Source organism: Hypoxylon trugodes (genome assembly GCF_022578975.1).
Source record: "Hypoxylon trugodes strain CBS 135444 unplaced genomic scaffold F4822scaffold_9, whole genome shotgun sequence".
Lineage (NCBI taxonomy): Eukaryota > Fungi > Ascomycota > Sordariomycetes > Xylariales > Hypoxylaceae > Hypoxylon > Hypoxylon trugodes.
In genome coordinates, this window is record NW_026250024.1 from 2,267,526 (window position 1) to 2,289,008 (window position 21,483).

General features: G+C 46.3%; 8 protein-coding genes across 8 annotated transcripts; 3 read left to right on the top strand and 5 right to left on the bottom strand.

The window, feature by feature from the left end:
- Positions 1 to 192: 192 nt before the first annotated feature.
- F4822DRAFT_382518 (WD40 repeat-like protein) lies at positions 193 to 2,393 on the bottom strand. The gene is made up of 2 exons (XM_051456424.1): positions 373 to 2,393; positions 193 to 268 (listed from the first exon to the last, which is right to left on the bottom strand). Exon 1 carries the CDS (start codon positions 2,221 to 2,223, stop codon positions 436 to 438), a length of 1,788 nt encoding a protein of 595 aa, XP_051310851.1. The 5' UTR covers positions 2,224 to 2,393; the 3' UTR covers positions 193 to 268; positions 373 to 435.
- Positions 2,394 to 2,435: 42 nt separating this feature from the next.
- On the bottom strand, positions 2,436 to 5,451 carry F4822DRAFT_417228 (Indigoidine synthase A like protein-domain-containing protein). Its single transcript, XM_051459428.1, has 5 exons — positions 4,800 to 5,451; positions 4,035 to 4,711; positions 3,904 to 3,979; positions 3,554 to 3,780; positions 2,436 to 3,504 (listed from the first exon to the last, which is right to left on the bottom strand). The coding sequence occupies exons 1-5, from the start codon at positions 5,202 to 5,204 to the stop codon at positions 2,532 to 2,534; spliced, it is 2,358 nt and encodes a 785-aa protein (XP_051310852.1). The 5' UTR covers positions 5,205 to 5,451; the 3' UTR covers positions 2,436 to 2,531.
- A 165-nt stretch (positions 5,452 to 5,616) lies between these two features.
- F4822DRAFT_417232 (uncharacterized protein) lies at positions 5,617 to 7,201 on the top strand. The gene is made up of 3 exons (XM_051459429.1): positions 5,617 to 6,243; positions 6,294 to 6,586; positions 6,652 to 7,201. Exons 1-3 carry the CDS (start codon positions 6,096 to 6,098, stop codon positions 7,018 to 7,020), a joined length of 810 nt encoding a protein of 269 aa, XP_051310853.1. The 5' UTR covers positions 5,617 to 6,095; the 3' UTR covers positions 7,021 to 7,201.
- Positions 7,202 to 9,058: 1,857 nt separating this feature from the next.
- Positions 9,059 to 10,874, bottom strand: F4822DRAFT_417234 (NAD(P)-binding protein). The gene is made up of 4 exons (XM_051459430.1): positions 10,579 to 10,874; positions 10,328 to 10,521; positions 10,194 to 10,258; positions 9,059 to 10,129 (listed from the first exon to the last, which is right to left on the bottom strand). The coding sequence occupies exons 1-4, from the start codon at positions 10,631 to 10,633 to the stop codon at positions 9,496 to 9,498; spliced, it is 948 nt and encodes a 315-aa protein (XP_051310854.1). The 5' UTR covers positions 10,634 to 10,874; the 3' UTR covers positions 9,059 to 9,495.
- A 557-nt stretch (positions 10,875 to 11,431) lies between these two features.
- F4822DRAFT_382608 (uncharacterized protein) lies at positions 11,432 to 12,406 on the top strand. The gene is made up of 2 exons (XM_051456426.1): positions 11,432 to 11,598; positions 11,769 to 12,406. The coding sequence occupies exons 1-2, from the start codon at positions 11,536 to 11,538 to the stop codon at positions 12,345 to 12,347; spliced, it is 642 nt and encodes a 213-aa protein (XP_051310855.1). The 5' UTR covers positions 11,432 to 11,535; the 3' UTR covers positions 12,348 to 12,406.
- A 2,581-nt stretch (positions 12,407 to 14,987) lies between these two features.
- Positions 14,988 to 16,342, bottom strand: F4822DRAFT_382603 (uncharacterized protein). The gene has a single exon (XM_051456425.1). It carries the CDS (start codon positions 16,078 to 16,080, stop codon positions 15,109 to 15,111), a length of 972 nt encoding a protein of 323 aa, XP_051310856.1. The 5' UTR covers positions 16,081 to 16,342; the 3' UTR covers positions 14,988 to 15,108.
- A 1,638-nt stretch (positions 16,343 to 17,980) lies between these two features.
- On the top strand, positions 17,981 to 19,970 carry F4822DRAFT_417239 (glycosyltransferase family 62 protein). Its single transcript, XM_051459431.1, has 2 exons — positions 17,981 to 19,508; positions 19,566 to 19,970. The coding sequence occupies exons 1-2, from the start codon at positions 18,441 to 18,443 to the stop codon at positions 19,584 to 19,586; spliced, it is 1,089 nt and encodes a 362-aa protein (XP_051310857.1). The 5' UTR covers positions 17,981 to 18,440; the 3' UTR covers positions 19,587 to 19,970.
- F4822DRAFT_417240 (ubiquitin-conjugating enzyme/RWD-like protein) lies at positions 19,971 to 21,289 on the bottom strand. The gene is made up of 2 exons (XM_051459432.1): positions 20,801 to 21,289; positions 19,971 to 20,646 (listed from the first exon to the last, which is right to left on the bottom strand). The coding sequence occupies exons 1-2, from the start codon at positions 21,003 to 21,005 to the stop codon at positions 20,321 to 20,323; spliced, it is 531 nt and encodes a 176-aa protein (XP_051310858.1). The 5' UTR covers positions 21,006 to 21,289; the 3' UTR covers positions 19,971 to 20,320.
- Positions 21,290 to 21,483: the final 194 nt, after the last annotated feature.

Below are 21,483 nucleotides of genomic sequence, written 5' to 3' on the forward strand. Positions count from 1 at the left end.
GAATTCAAGAGCAAAACTCAATGCCGAAAGGTACCTTACATAAATATTCTTAATCCATGGTTTTTTTTCGTGCCTATTACTTGCTAACTAACTACTTCACTAGGTCCTTAAGCACGTTTGGGTGAACGTAGTAGATTTCCTTGCAGATGTTCAGGGAGACCGTGTACCCTACTTTTTTAGGAATTCGCATCAACTCCGCAGATACACAAGGCAGACTAGAAAATTCTACCCCCGGAGCTTGCTACCGAAGGGTAGCCCACTTCGATGTCTACTCTCCGGTATGCGTTAGTGTCAAGGCGTAGGGTGTCCAAATCGCTGCAAGATTAAAGCAGTAGATCAATGACGCCCTAGGGAAAAAGACCGGAAGCATACATTGGATAAGTAGTCGCGAATAGTGCGGTATTTATTTGCGAGGATTGACATCCCTTGATCTGCCTAATTTCGAATTTCCCACAATCTAATCTTCCCTGCATCATTACCAACAGCCAGCAAATCACTCTTCCTCCCAAACGCCACATCGGAGATTCGTCCAAGTGGCGTCTGCTCCGTCGGCCAATTCCTGTACACGGTGCAACTTGGGAGGTGTGCTAGTCTCAGAGAGTCTTTCTTATGTTTGCTACCAAACGCTAGCAATTGGCCGTCGGGGCTGAATGTGAGGACTGTGACTGGTGTGGTAAGCTGCATGAATCTCCGGGTCGGCTCTGGTCGTTCCTTAATTTCCACCTCCTCGTCTGAGGAAGGCAACATCAACGCCTGTCGATCGTAAATGTTCGTTACCCCACTGTTCGAACCAATAGCTATCCATCGATCCTCACCGAGAATATCGGGACCATTGCTGCCTCCTAGCGCCATCACTGTTCCGCCATTGGAGCCTTCGTCATTCCATACCGCCAAGAAACGCCTCGAAGCCATACTCCACTCACCAACCTGACCACCCCTGCCTAGGATTGTGAGACCATTGCCATTCTTCCACCAAGAGAAGTCTGCTATGCCGCCTCTACTGTCCAGTCTAGCCGCCGCAATCCATTGCATGGTATTAGCATTCAGGATATTGATGACACCACCACCTTTTCTTGTCGATGCAATCAATCCCAGGTATTGTCCACAGGGGCTTAACTTGAAGCGCTCAAAAGTTTTCTGTTCTGATCGATGACCCTGTATTTTGTTCGTTTTTTGTATTGTTCCTGTCGCCAAGTCCCATGAGTGGATATATCGTCGCCGCCCAGCAAAGAAGATTTTGTCGCCGGTGGGATATAAGAATTCAGCCCTGCGGATGGGTACTTGTTTGACTTGGACCGACGTCAACATTGGGTTTGGCGTCGGGTGAGCGGTTGGTGCGATATGATGTAGGTGCAATATTGAGGATGTGCTAGAAGATAGTAGAACAGGATACTCTGGATGGAATGCGATAGATGTAACTTCGTCTTTGTGTGTGTCAGGTATGTCTCGTGATCTTTGGATGTCAATGACCTCTGGACGAAGCGTTTTCGCCCTCGAAGATTTAGATTCTCTCAAAGTACTAGCGTCACGGAGGAACTTATCCAACGGAAGCGCAGATGCTTGAGTACCTTCATCTTCTGAAATATCCGAATCGTTTTCTGCTGCAGACGATCGTCGTCGACGCTTCGCCGGCGGTTCATCAGTATTTTGCGCCCACTCGGGGAGAGGGTTGAGTCGCAAGTATTGTTGCCGCAGCCTCCTTGTATATTCGGTACCACTTATTATGTCCTCTCCTTCGCTAATTCTGAGCTTTCGTAGCTGAGTCGCATCCGCCAATGATATAGTCAATCGTTCGTCGTCGCTATCTTCCCAAGCTGGCAGATCTTTGGGGGCTATTTCCTTGCTCTTTGCGACCGGTGCCACTACGAGCTCTTTGCCTCCAGCTGTTGCAGGACCTCCTACGTCAAAGGTGAAGAGATCCGCATCATCCACTTCCTCTAAACCAGTCCCAGGCTCATTTTCTTCTTCGCTGAATGCACCAAAACGATCATCTTCTTCATCGGCCCTGGACTCGTCCAAGAACAAATTTTCTCGGAAATTAGCCGTGTCTCCCAACACGAATCGTTCGAGTTCCTCTTCGTCGGAATCCTTGTCAATGGGTTGCGCTCTTCGCGTTCGTACCGTAGTTTCCTCATCGCTCGTAAGGTCGGATTCCTCTTGGTCAGAGGATGACGTATGGTCGTCGCCGTCGTCCATTGTATCTATTGGGCGTCTTGGAGGCATGATGCTTCAGTAATTAATTTTATTCGGCAGAATTTCCATCGCGGAAAAGAAATCAACTTTTTTTTTTCTTGTCCCACAGTAGCTTTGCAGATAGCCCCACTATTTAGTGTCACCGCCCTGCATTTTGGGGGTGGGTACCTGGAAGGTACTTAGGTACGTACTAGCCCCCTTTCCGAGTGCTGACATCTATGGATAGTATTCATTCGCTAATGGGGGAGGTTTTAATTTATTTCTAACGTTTATTTATTTACTTCGTTTCTATAGAAGGCCACGGTGCTATGATAGTTCTGAATTTAAAGTTGTCGTGATTATGAAGCAGCAGCTATCAATCCATCCCTTAACGTACCCAAATCCTCACTTACAGACTGAGGACTGCGAAGCGTCAATACAGCACCTTTTTGAGCGACATTAATGAGATTCTCAACTTTGCCCCCTTGTGATAAGCCAGCAATCAATACACCGAGGAATGTGTCACCAACCCCATTCACCGAGATGACATCTTCCACCCGTTCCACTGGTGGGAACAATCTCATATAGACACCTCCTACTTCAGGATGTTTATTGAGACTTCTCGAGAGGATAAACTTCTCATAAGCTGGGTCCATCAGCCGAGGGTCATCATTCTTCAGTATCATAGTCAACAAGGCACCGTGGCTCCCCATCTTAGTGACGATAGTTGGGATAAATGGCAGAAGCTGAATGGCTTGCTGTGGAATACCGGCGTCGGTCATACTAACGGATGTAAGTTTGACGAAGCGATCTCTAGCTCCTCTCATGCCAAAGGCATCAATGACCTCCCACCAGTTTTGGTTGTCAAAATATTCATATCGTTGCGCAGCTGCGTGCATGGCCGCTAACTCATACTGATTGGGCGTCGCGAGGTCGACGCTAGCGTTGGGGAAAACACCCAAGCTTTCAATATCTTTTTCATTGCAGAATAAGCGAGTAGATTTCCCCTTCGAAACTGGTTCAAAAGCAACATGGGCATCACTTTGTTTCGCAGCCTGTACCCAGGCTCGAATGTTGTTATGTGCCCAATTCCCATCAACCACAAGCCAGCTGGGCTTTGACTCTTTCACTATGGAGTTCCAGTGATTTGGGAATGAGTGAGTGCTAATTATACCCATGTCCGCCATGCCAAGGACTAAATTCTTATTGGCATCGTTGACGGCCACGTACTGAGCAGTCCGGCTTTCCGGATATTGCTTGCGACTTAGCTGCCTAATGCATGATGTATCCATGCCACTTGCTTGCATGGACGAAAGTATAGTCGAACCAGCCCTATATTTATCAGTATTTATAGTATTAGAGACTAGCCTCGGTAACTTACAGGTCATCACCAATCATACTACATAGTCGCACTCCTGAGCTTTGCATAACCCTTTGGGCCGCAAGTGCCACGTTGCGGCCGACACCTCCAATAGACTGGCCGATATGGGCTGGATTTGATGTGTGTAAATGAGGAGCGGGATGTTCTATCCAATCTTCACCGACATAATCACAGCTAAGATCTATGGCCACAGAGCCAGCGACGAGGATATCAGCCTTAGAAGTGACCTACCGTTGTTAGTTCAGTTCAAGCTTCTATCGCAGCTCTACCAAGCGGGAATGACTAGACCTTATGATTGGTCCATGATATTATTACTGTGTATAGCTGAAGTACAGTATAGGTGATCTTACCTTGGTTTCTTGCGCTGCTTCAATTATTGATGGAGGTTTCTTCTCGTAAAATTGAAATCCACTCTGTTGCTTCACCCTATTCCAGATATGTCAGGCTCTATAATGACTATCAGAAGGAGCGTAAAGCTCACGGTTTATGAGGCGTTACAGATTCGCCAGCAACAAGCTGCGAAAGCGCAACAGCTATCTTGGTGGCTCGTTCTACATTTGCTTGTACTAGGATTTTGTTTGCCAGTACACTCCTATCATTAGTGAGTTGCCTAATCCTTTTTAGGATAAATGGTGTGTTTTCGCTTCCAAGAGCACCTTGCTGTGTCGACTCTTGGATTGCTTGTTCAATGACAGCATCCATCTCGCTCCGAGGGATAGAAAATTGTTCGGGTATTGGGTTCGCAAACAAGATCCCCGATTCAATCCCTAGCTTTTCCTGTGCCAGGGTAATTGCCGCGGCTTGTTCTTCATCGTGCACAATAGAAGGGCTTTTCACGCCACTATCTCGTGCCCAGAACGCTGGGAAGTCAACGGCACCCGGTCGACCATCCGCGAAGGTCGACACGAGCACACCTTGAGTTTCCAAGTATTCTAAAGTCCTAGGAATATCGAGGAAGCCTTTGCAACCACTGCTGATTACTGCCATCCTTGTTCTTCCGAGCTCGGTAAGATCAGCAGAGATATCGAACGACTCATGCCCACCTCGGTGCACGCCACCAAGGCCGCCAGTTCCGAAAACTCGAATTCCAGCAAGCCTTGCTAGAATCATAGTACCAGCTATAGTAGTTCCTCCGTTGATCTTATTCCCTAACATACCCTATACAAGAGTAAATTTTCAGAGTTTAGCACGAGATATATAGATGCATAATGTCAAGGATATTAGATCTGCGGGGTTCAAGACGTACCATGCCGACGAGGTAAGCAATATCTCGTCGTGATACTTTCTTTGGCAATCCCTCTACCATACGGGCCACTTCTTCGGGTAGCAGGCCAACCGTAGGTACACCTTCCAGGATGCCAACCACGGCGGGGACGCCACCGTTACGCCGAACAACCCCCTCCAAATCCAAGTCGTTACCTAGAGCTCCATGGGTATAGATAGTCGATTCAAGTGCTACCACAGGCTTATTCGTAGCCAATGCATCGGTCACTTCTTCCGATACCTTAAGGATATCCCTTAGAGCCGCCAGGTTACTCGAATTTGATATTTGACTTAGTTTCCTCGACGTGGAGAACAGCCTTTGGTGGGCATATGTAACATTAAGATGGCAGCTTCGAGCTAAGCGCCCCGAGTAACGCGGTAACAACATTATATACCTAGATTAATACAAGCAGAGACCTAGGATATAGAATAGAAACTAAACCTGAGTAGGTGTGAAAATAAGCCGGGTCGTTTGCATTGATTCTAATTTAATCAGGTACTCCGAGGTAGTCAAAGGACTCGGAAAATCTTAATAACACCCTATAATTCCTTCGAATTATATATCCAAAGGTATCTTCACCTTTATTGTTGGATCGGACGTCTTGCGGAAGTAATGCGCCCTTCGGCGACAAGATGTAAAAGAGAAGTTGAGAGATAGTAGACCCCACCATCAGTTACAACGATACTTACAAGTCACTGTTTGGCTTACCTAATATGATTAAGTAATGTAATATGGGTCCGTGCATCGTATTTAATTCCGAAACGACCAGGGCCCCCCCCATCCTCCATACTAAGCTTCATCTTCGTCCCATCTCGTCGATCCTAGAAAGCGGCATCACGGCCAGGATTCCCGATTGATGCGATGACATTACCATTCCCTGAATACTTCCTAATAAGGCGATTTTTGAACGATTAAACAAGACTATTTGTAAAAACAATAGGTCCACGATTAGCGAACAACATTCTGATTTTAAATTATCACACTGTTCATGCGAAGAAATCGGATGGATGCCCTAGGCTCTACGTCGGGAAGGGAAACTCCCCAGTGTCCCCCGGCCGCCGGGCCAGGGGTGATGGTCAAATAGATCTTGATGCAAGTCATCCGGATGCCGATTTTCCCTTCCTTCTTCACTATGCATCTACCCAATAGTGATTGTCCTATAACTTGTCAGCTAAATAGTCTTCTACCCCCACCTAATGATGTGACATTGATATACATTTTTTAACCCATTTCTCTCTTTCTCAATATGATAACTATAGCGAAAAGCAACTAGCCTAGATGAAGAATTTATTGAATTTCGTATCTTTTCTTTTTATACTCACCAGCAATGTCGCCGCGCTAAACTTTACAATTGCGGGCGGTCAGATATTTACTCCAGGTTTCGCTGTTCTCGATGCGCCTCAACCAGGCACTCCTTTAGGAGGAGGTGAGTCTCTCCAGTCATTCTTAAAACTCAGCCTAACATACTACACACAGACACTATCGAGGTAGCTCTTGATGTAACTGCTAATGGCAAGTTGCGTCTTCCTCCGTACAGCGACGACAGTCCTAGTCGGATCAACAATATCACCATATTCCTCTACAGTTATGCCACAGGAAGGAATTTCACGATAACAAATGGGACGGCCTCGACGAATGATGTCAGTCTTGGCGATATCATGCAGTCCGAGCCGGGCAGTACTGTAAAGCATGTCAAGTGGAATTGGCCGGACTGTCTCATCGGCGATGGAAAGCCAGACAGTGCGGATAGCGATCGCGGAGACTATAATGTTAGTAGAACAATACGGTGGTGGCGTTGTGCTCACTCAAGTCTGCATTGCTGATGCCTTAGCAGATATCCATTCGACAAAACTTCCGACTCAACGGCGAAGACCACTACACTATCTTTGACGTTCCAATCTCAGTCACAAACAAGATAGACTTTACCGGCGATAATCCGCCTTGCGACTCAGTCAATAATCCTCTTCTCACACCAGGAGAAATCGATGCCGATGCCGCGAACACCGTTGGCGTTCTCTTCGCGCCGGGAGATGCGACCGTTGTTCAACAACCTGACTCCGGCGGCGATAAAGACGGGATAGGACCAAGTAAGCCCGAGGGCAACCCAGCAGATGGTCTTGGGAGTGATGCTAACGTAGTTGGGCCGACATTAGTATTTCATTTGGTTATGTTGTTATCTGTCGTATATTCATTTATTCTATAGTTATATTGTTCCAACCAAATTGCAGCTTTTCGTTCCCATAGCCAGTTTAAGTAATAAGATGTATTCGATATATCATTACCATTCCTATCGTCGTCAAGCGCGCTCAGTGAGATCAATAACGCAATACCAAATTTTTAATATTTCCATAATTGAGTATTAGCTATCTTGGCCATCCAATACCACCAACATTCTTAGTTGCTTTTGCAATGTATTTCAAGTGTAAATGCTATGCGCTAGCATATATTGTAATTATGTCGAGGGTTCAATGTATGTAGCCAACGTTGGGATCAATTAGCTATGGAAACATACGTTGAATCTCATGTCTCGTAATTGACACTTCGATCGTTTCCATACAGTCTTACAATGAAAGTATGTTAATTGATTGCATACAATAAACAGCCGTAACTGTCGCCGAACAACATGGTTGTGACAATGGAAACCCATCGATCAACGACTGACTAATTCCTATAAATTAATTGCCAATTCAAGTCACCCATTTCTAAATTGGTTTTATTATTCATATCGACTACCTTAAAAGTCTATCTTAAATCAAATCAACCGAAACTACCAAATAAAAAAAGTACGAATTGGAACGACTTAGAGATCAACTCAAACATACAACCTACTTCATTTCTTAGTAAAATAATTACCACTATGCCAACCAAAAGCATTCTCAAGGACATCGTCAAAATGGAAGGCAATACTAATGGCGAAGGACACAGCCCCAAGTTGCACTCCCAAGCTAAAATTCCCGAATCGTCAGGAATGGCCTCAAAAAAGAGATCTCGTCAAGCACGTCGCGAACACAATGGTAGGCAACTCCCCGATAATCAATTTGACAAAATTGAAGAGAGGAAAGATGCTAAGTCTCTCGCTCAGCTTTCCAAGGCTCATAAAGAAGCTTTCGCTCGGAAGCAAGACAATTTTGATGGTTCGGATAGTCGTCATGGTGAGGGAGATCTAATTGATAATGAGGGATCTGACTCTAGCGAAGATGAATCTCGAATTGAGGACGAAGCAAGTTTGAGTGAATTGGAAGAAGCCGATCACTGGAGCTTTTACCAAAAGCTAGAGCCCAAGTCTCATCAAGGATCAGACTCAAACTCTTATGGAGATGTTGACAAAAATGAAGATGAATGCAACGACGACGACGGCGACGATGACAACACGAGTGCTTTTGGTGAAAAGTAGTACGGCTGGAATATTCATTTGTGATGTTAACTTGCCGCAAGAACTTCTGATGTTTAACATAGAATGATCTCGTGAATCTTTGGGAGTTCACCGAAATTCTCCTAGAGTGAAGCCAAACTTCTATCGGCATGCGCCATTTACATTATTTACCTGATTTTAGTAGATAGCCATTTTAATAGATCGTATTTTCCTTGTAGGTACATTCAATCAAATTGCAAATGTGATTTATGCTTGACGATTGTGTCTGAGTTCACGATATAGAGTTGTTTATTGACTCATGTGAATTTGAAATGTTGCCAGGTTGATCATTGAGAGGCCTGGATAGGTAGCGAATATATTGCTGTGTGAGGAAGGAGTAAGCCAACTGCGACAATTCAAACAGAAGCGAATAGCTCTTTGTTCTTATGTCTCTAGGTAACCGTGTCCTTCCTTCCCTTCTCACCTGGCCCTTGCACAGTACAAACAACCCACCAACCACCCAGCAACAGGTTTAAATAGCACCTTAATCCTATGGTTTCTAACCCCCCCCCCGGATACCCACGACCGCGAGCCACCTGGTGGCTCAGCGGTTAGTGCCTCCGGGGGTGGGAGTTCCCAGTAAAAACCCCGACCCGCCCGGGTTTTTCGTAGGCCGATCAGGACGCTGATCGATAGCCCCAGGGTTCGAGCCGACGGGCTCGCACCTGGGGTACCGAGCTTTTTTGCCATTTTTCAAACTTTTCTTTTTCAAAATTATTTATTTTTTATTTTATTGTTCCCCTTAAGAGATAATTTTATTACTACCTAGGTATATCCACCACCACCATTTCGCCGTAGAAATTATTCGCATGCACCTCTTTAGATCTTGCAGCATCGTCGGTCCATCTTGTAGTCCGACAATCCGAATGGATGTCAGATTTAGATATTGAATAGGGATAGATTTGGAGGTGTTGTTTTGAGACTAACAACCTCAGAGGATACTTGACACGGGGTTTTAAGATGCTAGGAATACCTCCGTGGGCAGAGATATACGGCCGCAGCCATCTCGACGATATAAAAATACATTCAGATAATATATATATATATATATTGCGGATTGTCAATATGCCCGCTTCCCCTTAAGATCTCGATAATTATACAACGAATTCGCTGGCCGGTCCCTGATATGTCAATGATAATTTGCAATAAGCTACCTCCTTTAATCCCGGTTTCCAAAGGTTGTTCCCGACTTCAGCTGATGACGTATGTGCCCATACCGCCGGGATAATATTTTAGAATACCAGGTCTTGCCCGAGCTATTTCCGCTTATAGCTTCGACTTCTCCTTTTTACCGCCTCTAACGTTCTTAGAAAATTCGCCCTTTAATAGGTAGTCCGGGTACTTCATGCCAGCATCGAGGCCAACCCCCATACCCTTGTTCCTCCAGTCAGAACCATCCACAACAAGAACCTCTCCGGACACGTAGTTACCAGCGTCGCTGAAGAGGTAGACAGTAGCGTCTGCGATATCTCGAACCGTACCGAATCGTCCCAACGGGATATGATTTGCAAGTATGTTTGGATCAACCTTGCTGCTCGATAATCTCGCCAGACCTTCTGTCCCTTCGATACCACCAGGTGCGATAACATTGGAAGTTATTCCATACGGACCATACTCAATAGCCACGGAGGCCATTATAGAGTCTACCGAAGCTTTCGCAGCCATAACGTGAGCTTGCATGGGCATGCCGGTGTAGTGGAAAGTCGCTGATACGTAAATGATTCTCCCCCCTGTCAGGCCATCGCTGTTCGTCTTATTCCGACTAGCTGACTCGATAAGGTATGGAATGGTGGCCTTAACGGTGTTATACGTCCCCAATACGTCAATTTCCATAACACTCTTAAAGCCATTAGTAGTAAGGCCCGAAATAGGGGCCACAAAGTTGCCTGCAGCACCGGCTCTGCGGAGTTAAAAAGTCATGTTAGATAAGATGTCCTGCTTCTAACTTGGTCGGAGGATCTCACATAACGAAATCAATAGCGCCGAGTTCCTTCACACATCTTTCGGCAGCCTTTACCAGATCCTCGGGCTGTCACATAGTCAGTCAATAGGCTATTTCGGATAGCGGAGTTACTCGGAGTCATGGCCACACACACACCTTTCTTACGTCACATCCCCCAATCCCGATAACCTTTGCGCCCTTCCGCGCGGTCGCAATGTCAATAGCGGCTTTCTCGGTCTTTTCTTGGTTACGCCCGATGATGCAGGCATTCGCACCGAGATGTACCAAAGCTCTTGTCTGCGCGCTACATATTGTACCAGCGCCACCGGTTACAAATACGACACGGCCATCTACATTATTACGCGTCAGTTGTGAAACGAGATTCTTAACAGCGCTAGAGAACCAACCGAATATGCCCTGCTTCCATACGTTGCTCACGTACTCGGATGGTGGAACTGGCATGGCGATAACAGGTAGCGCAATGCCGGGGAGCTCAATGTCGTGAAGACTATTACGGTATATTAACGTGTAACCTAAGATCGGAAAGGGGGCATATATATCAGGTGGAGTCTGAGAGAGGGTATATGGTAGAAATCGTGATTCTTTGAATATGAAAATGAAATGGATCTTTGATTTCGTTAATAAGTTTATCTTACGGTTAGGTTGCCTAACTTTTGATATACCTTGGTAGGTAGGGAGACTCGAAGGATGATGGAAGCTAAACGAGTGCGAAGAAGCCTCGGCTTGAAATCCACCTTGAAGCTAGGGACCAATCAGATCCACTTATTCGCTATGTGTAACAATGGATGCTCCAGCACTATTGTCCCTTTTCGGCGTAGAGCCCGCCCACGCCGCTGTCCCCGCAAAATAGGACATTTAGCTTCGGCGTTAACCAAATTAGGAGGTACCTAGGTATCTAGTCCGCTACTAGAAAGCTTGGACCAATTACGTATTTCGGATATGTGATTTGCACAACTCAGATAGAGAGTCAAAGTTTCGCCCCCTCCAATCAGCTAGAACTGTACCAATGGCAACCAGCTTGAATCGGAATCGTTCGTTGTCATTTGCCCGCATATTTACTTTTTTTCAAGGTCCAAACCAAACCCAATCATTCGTCGCATTAGTTTTTAATATTAGTGACGATACTTCAGCATAGGTACCTAACGTACCTAGGTACCCAAACTAAACCGTAACCAGCACTTTTCGGCATCCCGCACACCCACCTTGGCCTCGCACCCCTTCAACCTTTAAACCACCTCATGCGACTTTCCACCACCGTACATCAAGACTGAATCTTGACATCACTACATCCGCATCTTTTCATCGACCTTTTTGGTCATCTCATCTCCTATAATCTAGAGGCCATGGCATCAAGAAAGGTGTCTGTCCTTAAGTTCGTAGGGACCGTTTCGTTGGGTCTCCTAACGGTAAGTGGCTGGCTGGCTGCTGATAAGTCCCTTTCCGGATTTGCCCCTCCAGTTTCCCCCGCGTTCAACCCTCACGATGAGCGGCAAACCTCAACAACATCTTCTGCAACATCTATCCATTGATCTAGCCATCCTTCATATAACAACAAATTCTAACTAACAAAAAATAGGGCACATCCTACACCCTCTCCGCCCTAACAATCCCCTCCCTCCTCGAACTCCCCTCCGCCTCCTCCGCCGCCAAGGCCTTCCACTCGCTATCCAGCGTAGCATCAACGCACATCAACGCCCTAACCACAATTTCCGGAACCGCATTCTTCCTCGCCTTCACCCTCTCCCCGCGCCCCTTCCGACATCCCTACCTCCTCTACACCTCGCTCTTCTGCTTCGGCACACGGCTAGTCGATAAGGTGGCACCCACGCTCTTCGGCGCAGCCCCACAATCCAGCACGACGGCCGCGCAGCAGCGACGCGCGGCTCTAGCTCAGGCCCGTCGTGAGAAGCAGGCTTCGCGTGGTATGGAAGCTAGCTACGAGGTTCTCGGAGATGCGCACAGTGAAGAAGGTAGCGGTGGCGAGGAGCTCGATGAAGACTACAACGGCGAGGAAGTCCGCGCTGAAGTCGAGTTCTTCGTCCGGAATCAACTTCTCCAGACAGCCGTCTCAGGCCTCGGGTTCTTGATGGCTGTTGTCGGTATCTGGGGCGATGGTGTAGCCGGTGTTTCGGAGACATGGGTCGTTGACTTATAAATATGGGTGGGAAAGGATTCCGAATGAGAGAAGTAGAAGTTGAGCTGGTGATCTGATTCGTATCATTCATTCAGTTAGGTTTTGGGAGGGGAAATCATGATGGAGCTATGGAATGATTTATGGATCGTCGTTTTTTAAGTTGCAAATATCCCAGAGCTTTTCAGGAGGGTTGTGTGAATTAGTTGTTGTATATCTTACGCTCTCATCTCCCTCCTGACCACATCTACATTCGCATGTAGTAAAAAATGAAAGATCAAAAAAGATGGCACGGTAGACACACTCATCTCGACACGCATCACGTGTTGTTCTCATTATAACTTTTTAAAATCGTGGAAATGAGTCTACTAATACTCCTTGAGGACTGAAGGTGGTACCCTTACTATTAACTATCCGACCAGGGGCTATATTACGTACATATGATATCTCTTTGGCGAAAGTGATGAAATATCTAGAGGGTGCATATCCAATACCAACATAGAAAATCGAATTCAACTCGGGTCGATATTGCATTTATAGAACCAGAAGTATTCTTTGGCTGATATAAAACACCTTCGATTTGGATGGGTAAACTACCAAATCCCGGGTCAGTGGTTAAATAGAGGTTTGGGTTCAACTCCTATTAGGTCTCTCAGTGGCCTCTATTTCCCATCTTTCCTGCGCTTTCCCTCAACAAGCTGTTCCGGGACGTAGTGAAGGTTGCTGGGGTTGGGGTTCCTTTTGTATGCGCGTCGGTACGGTTCGCTGCGACTTTTATGTACCTCTTGCTTCCTTAAATTCGACATTAGCCTCGAATATAGCGTGCATGACCCAATTCTCTCCCATCCGAGGGAGTTCAATCCCCCCAAGCTCATGAATATAAAGCATCGTGATTCCTAGTGCCCATATATCGACCATGATGAGTGGGCATAGCTGAATAGTTCGCTGCGCTCGCCGAACCGAAACGAACCGAACCGACCCTGGAAATTGCGGGTTATCGGTCCCGGTGCGCGACGGGCAGTCTCTAAGCCTGGTCTCTCGCCAACCCCTGGATTTAATGTGTGACGACCTTTTGTTGCGTTACATCCTGTACCATGAAATTCTCTGGGCTGCATGAGGAAATCCATAGATGGGCAGGACTATGAAATAGCGCCATAGCTAATTATCGACTAAAAGCAACCCCTATTTCAGGACAGAGTCCTAGACAGCTTCTGTTTTTCAATATAAACCTCCATCAACATACATAGCTCAGTCTATGATGTTGCTTTATAATGTTCGTCTGGTGCGAAGCTTTTTCGAGAGGATAGCAACTTTTAAGCCCTGTAAATTTCTTGCGTTAGTGTGTGTCTTGACTGGTTGGCTTTGATGAGGATTATGTCTAACCAGGCGACTCACTGCCTCCAGCGGGCTGGTTCCTGTAACTGAGGACCGAGTGGCATTCATCTCATATTGAAGTATCGGAATGCATGATTCCTATTTGGTATCGTCTTGCAAGGAGTGGAAATAGTACCTCATTGCCGATTTAATCGCAAGAATGTACCTCTCAGTCTGGCCGTCCGTCTGATTGTGGTATGCTGTGGCATAGAGTAGCAGTCACGCATCCGACTCTTATGAGGGTTGTAGATATCGTATGAGGCATACCCTATTTAGCCAAGGGGATATATGGTAAGGTTGTCTCATTGATAGGCAATACGATAGAAAATGTTATAGAAGTTATGAAGGCGGTAGGAAAGGTATAGGTGGTGTTGGTTTACAAAGTCGAAATGCCTGGGTGGGTTGAGAGGTCTGTATTTATAAGTGTTGTTATACAACCTGCTTCGGACATGGTTATGCCACACATTATATGATACCATGTACATATATATATGTACTGCCTGCCATAAGGCGCATCCCCCTTCTCAACCAAGTAGTGTCATAATAACTCTAAACGTATGACTTAAAGTCTATTCGAAGTCTGCTCGAAACCTTAAGCCCATTAACCCTCTTTCGAGATTGAGATATAGTTATATTAGGTGTTTCGTCACCGATAGCTCTTGCTATTCTCTATATCTAATCGTGTAAGTTGAGCCTTACACATCTTCTTGGCTGGTGTAGATGTGAACCTTAGGGGATCCTGGCATTCTACTTAGAACCAACATTCGGCTCGTACATATACATGGCTTCACCTTAGCTCCTATTGGTTCAAGTTGTGAATAGTCTCCCCTATACTCCGAGGTATTACTGGATAATCGAGTGTTATGATATATCATAATACTAAATAGTGTATTGTAGCGTGTCTAGTGCTCTGGGATCGTACTTTATCCGTTGGCGTATAATTTCGTTGTATTTATACTACCTATGTATGTACCTAACTTGACTCATGTCTTCAGTACTGTGCTGCTTCCTATAAACAAGTATGTTTGAGTAGCCCAAAGGTACGTGTGAGACGTAAATCGAAAATCATGTCGTGGTACAATATGAGCAAATGAGTCATAGGGGAAAATTTGGTGATGATACTTCGCGGTAGTGAAGCGGAAGATCCTATGTCCTATGCCTCTGCTCATCGAATGTGTTTACCGAAGCCGCGTAAAACGTTATACGTAATACGTCAATCAATGCTTGCTAACCTGTGATGATACTGCCTCCTCATGAAATGCAACGCGATAGGGTATCAAGCAGCCTTTGCAGAACGCCTAACTGTGTCCATCCTGACCAAAAATCAAATATGCTTGCAAACCAGACCAGGGCCCTGCCTTCCGATGCTTTGTTTTGTGTCGTAATGTAGCGGTCCCTTCAATTAAAATTCTTAATCCTCCCAAATGGTTTCCAAATCGAGATCACCACGTCGCTCAGCTCCACAAACACTCCAGCGCTTGCGCTTATCTCTTGATCCGATGCCTAGGGTTCTACCACGGGTAGGTACGTCTAGACTGCCCCGACCCTTTGCATCTCCGGAATCTCCATCCTCGGCAGCATCTGCTGCAGCCTTCAACTGGGCAATTCTCTCGGCCTCTAAGGCGGCTTCCTCAGCATCGGGAGAGTCGGGAATAGTCTCTAGACTTGAGATGCTAGGGCTACGGGACCTCATGGAGCTTGGAGTAGATGGGATGGATGATGATGGATAATATGAGGGGAAGCTGTAGCTATTGGATAGACCCTCAGGCTTGAACGAAGGAGAGCTAGCCGTGGCCGATGGTGTCCCGGGCAAGGAGGAAGTGCTGCTTGATGTTGAGAAAGCCGCAAATCGTAGAGGGGACGATGTTCGTCGATGAGTCGGGTTACTGAAAGTTGTGATGCCGGGGTTAGAGGAGCTGCTTAACTCGGTGTGACGTTTCTCACTTTCGAGGACAGTAGATCGGATAGGCGAGGTTGGAGGGTATGCTTCATCAACCGCCTTTCGTGGCGCTCGGTTTCTGCTAGGAGAGCCCGAAGGACTATCCGGGCGGAGCGTCGGCGGATAGATAATACGACCTGAACCATCAACGCCGGGCATAGATCGTGTTCGGCCTATAGTCGGTGGTGCGAGACTTGCAACTGACTTGGATCGAGTATGAACACCCGAAAGAGGTGATGTGGTTCGGGGTCGGTACGGGAGAGAGGCAGTAGCCCATGACGGCGAACTTGGAGAGGGGGGTTCGGTAGAACGACGAGTATTGACAGGTTTCCGGTTGAGATCCAAGTCACTGGTGTTAATCGCAGTAGGCTGGTGTAGACGTAGCGTAGGTAGAGGAGAGGAGCGGAATTCCTCCATCCTCTCAGTTTCGGGAACAGGCTCCATTTCCAACGAGGTCGATAACCTAGGCGGTCTACCTTAACTCTGCTTTCATAGAGGTCGGTGTGTGACTTTGACGGTATGTAAGAATAGTCGGTGGAGGAAGATGACGAATGAAAGTCGAGGGGAGAATAGACGGACGACCTGGCTATCTGGTGTGCAACTTTGGAATGTGAGACCCGGACGCAACGCAAATAAGGACAAACAATCAAGAATTCCCTGTGTCCCTATAAAGGGAGAGGGCAAAGCCGAGGTGATGTGACCGCAAGTTGGAACTCGTGTGGAACGATGACAGGGTAGAGAATATGAGTGAAATTGAATCTTATGCGGGTCATATGTCGTACCGAGTCGGTTTCGAAGCGTCCGAGCTCTTGTCGTGACTTGATCTGACCTGTTGGGGGATTGGTTGTACTTAGGCAGTGCACAAGCGAGGGCGAGGGAATGGGTGTGAGAAGTCGGGAAACAAGAGTGAATTGGACTGGGCTGGATTGGCGTTTGTGTTTTGTTTTGTGGTCGTTAATTGACCGGAATGCTACTGGCGGTGGGCGAGTCCATTAGTATTGATATGAGCTACACACCTGGCATTTGGGTCGAGCCGTGGCGGGCAAATCCGATGCCAGGGGAGGTAACGGGACAGCCGAGGGAAACGCAGAAACGCAGTCGAATCAAGAGAGGCGACAACTCCACGATTCCAAGATTCCGGGGGGAAAAAACAAGGTGTACTAAAAAAGAAAGAAGGGATCCTCCGCAACCTTAGGAACTCCCTTCTGGCTGGTGACCTCGAATCTTGCCTATCTCGGCGTCGAAGAGGGGACGAAGAACGGGAGACGGGGTGTGGGATTTGAAGGTGTTCTAGGTACGGTTAAGGTAATGTAGAATGTAGGTAGGTACATATGGAGAAGATCACCTGCATTGGGCCAGGCGGGCTTTTTGGGTCCAACGGCACCCCATCCTAGGCTAGAAGGGTAGGCAGGTAGGGTACGATAGGTTGGTCTAGCCTGCCTGAGTCACTAAAGCGTCTCGCCATAGTGGCCCCTGATTGGTTATTAATTCAGCCCCACAGGGGTATTAACCCCATTGATTGCAATTGACGCTGTGCGGTACAGTATGGAGTACGTACATACAGTAGCTCCTGCTAAGGTACTCAAGGTACTTACATATATGTACCCTAAGGGACTTTTGGGGGTTCAGGGAAAGAACATTGAACTCCTTGGCATATGTAAGATTGATATTCTTAAATGTGCATTTCCAATGGTTACCTACTAAATACATCTAGCACGTGTAATTGATCGATTTCTACTTGGCAGAGCTATAACCAATTCTGGTATTCCGGCAAATGTTTGTATGAACAAAGAAACTACAATCATTTTTCAACATCCACAAGTAGAATAGGCAATTGAAGAAGTGGGTTATCGAATGGCTACAAACTTGCATATCTAATCCCAGTTCAGGTATGGATTTATATAGACGATGGATGAATTATTGGTGAGTATCTAACTCAGGCCATAAAAGCGACCCCTTGTGCTTCAAATTTTAGTCAATCCTGTTCGAAGAAGGGTAGAGGTATTGCATGAAGATGATCGACAATTTGCATTTTAGTATCCTATGCCATAAATAAGTTTGATAGATAACATATAGTACAGTTAATATAGATAATACGAGATGGTGGTAAGAGTTATCTATCTATATAGGTAGTCAGAAGTTGAGTACTCTTGCTCTTTCATCAAGGGTTCCGGTAGAATTGGAGTGTTACATAATACTCCCTAATATGTACTTCTATTGGCATCTGAGTAGGGGTATTACCCACATCGCGGGATGTACTAATCCTAGTTTTCTGAGTGACACGATACATAAATGAGCCGAGTGGGGACACTAAAACTTGATGTACCCGCCCTCTAGTCTATTACGAACATTAAAGGAGGCCCCTGGGGGAGTCCTCCAGTGTAAGTTTTCAATTTTCAGGTAGGTACTACTGTACCTAAAAGGACTTGGACTCAATTTCAGCTTAGGCTTAGGCTTAGTGTTATCTGGCAAAGTCGACATGGGAAATTTAACCACAATTTTCTAAACTACGACAGCCTCATCATCATCACTATCAACCATCAAAACTCCTCGACCAACTTCAACCTTAACCCGCCCCTCCCATCGCCGCCCCATGTTGGCGTGTTAGATCCCCGTACGATTGACTTCCCTCTTAATCTCAGCAATTGCGAATCTTTACTCCGATAGCAATTCGATCTATACGCCCTCGATGGCCCGTGCCAATTGCTGATTTCATTTCGTCCATCACTCCTTTTTTTTTTTTCTTCTACGCCGCCTTCAACATTTTTACACCGTCTTGGTTTGGGAGATAACATTAGTTCACCATGGCGCGCCCTATGGGGCCAGTCCGCCTAAGGAGGACAAATTACGTTACTCTCTTCATCGGCGCGATATTATGTATCTTTATAATCTACTTTCTCTCCCATACCGGTTCGAGTTCGCAAACCGCTCACGTGAATCGAGCCCCAACTCGCAAACCCGTCGCGAAGTCGAGTCTCATCGGCGAGAGGCCACCTGTCCGACGTTTCAACCTTAACAATGTTACGATTACGACGGACCCGATTGGCAACCGAGAGGCTGTCTTAATTCTAACACCGATGGCGCGCTTCTACCAAGAGTACTGGGACAATTTATTAAAATTACAATATCCCCATGACCTTATCACACTAGGCTTTATTTTACCTAAAAATAAGGAGGGCAACGCTGCGACAACCGCATTGCAGGCTCAAATCACCAAGACGCAAACAGGATCCGTGAAGGATCGGTTTAGGAGCGTAATTATCGAGCGACAGGATTTTGATCCTCCACTAACGTCCCAAGATGAGAGCGAAAGACATAAGATGGAGAATCAAAAGACAAGACGCGCTTCTATGTCTAGGGCACGAAATTCACTACTCTTTACCACGCTGGGAGCCGATACCTCGTGGGTATTATGGTTAGATTCCGATATCATTGAGACACCGCCGACTTTGATACAAGACCTTGCTTCTCACGACAAACCTATCATCGTACCGAACTGCTACCAAAGATATATCGATACCGAAACGGGAAAGCTCGCAGAAAGGCCGTACGATTTCAACAGTTGGCAAGATAGTCCGACCGCACAGGAAATTGCTGCTAAAATGGGTGCGGATGATATTATTCTTGAAGGATACTCTGAAATGGCGACATACCGAGCGTTAATGGCGTATATGGCAGAAAATGAGAGCGAGCTTAAGATGGAGGTACCTTTAGATGGTGTAGGTGGTACGGCGTTACTTGTCAAAGCGGACGTCCATCGTGATGGTGCTATGTTCCCGCCATTCCCGTTCTATCACTTGATCGAGACGGAAGGATTCGCAAAAATGGCGAGAAGGTTAGGCTGGCAAGCTACAGGATTGCCCAATTATAAAGTACGAACTCCACACAAGTACCCCCTTGAAGATATCCATCAACTAACCAGAGTATAGGTTTATCATTACAACGAATAAAAGACGGGGACTTATCTAAATACGGATCGGAACGTTTTTTTGCCATAACGAACCTTGTAATCTGTCATGAGTCTCGGAACATTGCATTTTGGAGATGAGGAGTTTTGAACGCACCGTATTGTTTGCGACGACGGAAGCATTGCGATATTGAGACACCTATAGCCGTGCCGTTACGGTTTGTGGTAATGGGAGTGGTGGTCTTTCCTGTAGATATTTATTACAGCATCACAGGACGGGGATCATTTGTTTGTAAAAGTTACACAAGGCAAAGGGCCCTCCTAAATGGGGTATTGCAGCAATACAAAGGAGTCCGGGCAGAGTTGCTTTAGGCGCTTTGGAATGTTAATCACAGTAGAAAAAATGGGTTGTCCCCTTCTCATGCTTGCTGTCTTAAATATGAATTGATTAACAACGTATCATCATAATAAAGTAGCAAATTTGACGTTGGAATCATACATTAGACCAAGATCTTGTATTCCAACATAACGCCCGCTCCGTGTTTCGTTCCCTTCCGCTATGCTGTAACGAGATTCTTCCAAGTGCCTAGTCAACTTTTCCTAGCAATGCCTTTGCCTTTCTCGTCTCGATATATATCGACGTTGGTAGTTTGTCTTGTTTTCCCATTTTGTCATCATTATTATTACCCAGTTGTTGCCTCAGCATATGCTTGCCTAGCTGTAATCATCACCCGCACCATCGTCATCCGTTTCTGACCTTCCTCATTTGACTCTATGCTACCTCCCTTCATACCTTCCACCCTCATCGCGGCAGAAGAACTCCACCAATCTTCGGGCACCGAGGTTATCGCCGCCACGCAGTAGGGCAGCTACGTCGACGTTGAGAGGGCTATCGGTTTCGGGGTAGCTGAGTAGCGTACGAACAGCGCGCACGCACTCCAGTACGCTATACGCCGGTGTCCATGCTTCCTTCAGTAGGTCGAGGCAAATCTCGCCGCCGCTTAATGCGATGTTGGCGTGGATGATGGGGGTTCGGAATGAGATCTTGGGTGGTTGGAGAGGATATGACGGAGGGATCTTTATGTCGAGGAGCCAGCGACCTTCTATTCCATCAAGCGGTTAGTATTGGTAAGACTTTTAGGTTATGTATGCTGTGGTGGTAGTTATGGCTCGTGGGAAATCGAATACTTGGAGCTGTGAAGGGAGAAGGAAAGGGAGAAGCCAAGATACTAGAAGGGACATTGACTTGGGACGTACCATCATAACCACTTCCTACACCCCGTCCATTTATCACAGCCTCCCAGTGTAGCATCTCATCTTCGTTAACAGGTCCTAGACGTTCGATTCCCTTCTCATTCGGCGACTCCTTCTCCCAGACAGCGATCTCCTTAAGTAATCGTTTTATCGCGTTGCGCGCAGCAGACGCTGACGAGGACGCTGGGACGGCTGAAGCCGACGACATCTGAGTTTGCGCGTTGACCTGTATAATTCGCCTCTTTGCATAAAAAGCTTACAGATATGGTAACTGACGTTGTAACTATGCTTAATGATTGAATTCTCAAATATTAAGGTTGGCAATGGAGAAACGAAACAAGATGATGGGCAAGCACAGCTCACTCTTGATCATACTAAAGCTCCGGGTGCCGATATCTCGGTACCTAAGATGAGTTACCCAAGGCACTTGCATAATGCCTGACAGGGGGTTTGTCAATATGATTGGATCGTCTTCACGCGGAAGTACCCAACCTAGAAGCCTGTACTAGGCTAATCTATATGCGATAGGCCGGGGCGTTATTATCCGGTATTGCACTTATCAAGCATTATTGGACATCAAGGAACTACTTAGGTACCTTGCCTCTATACCTCGAGTATTATAGCAGTTATAGGAGTAAGGGATTATAATAATGAACAAGATTAAATGTTATCTTCATGCATTTGAT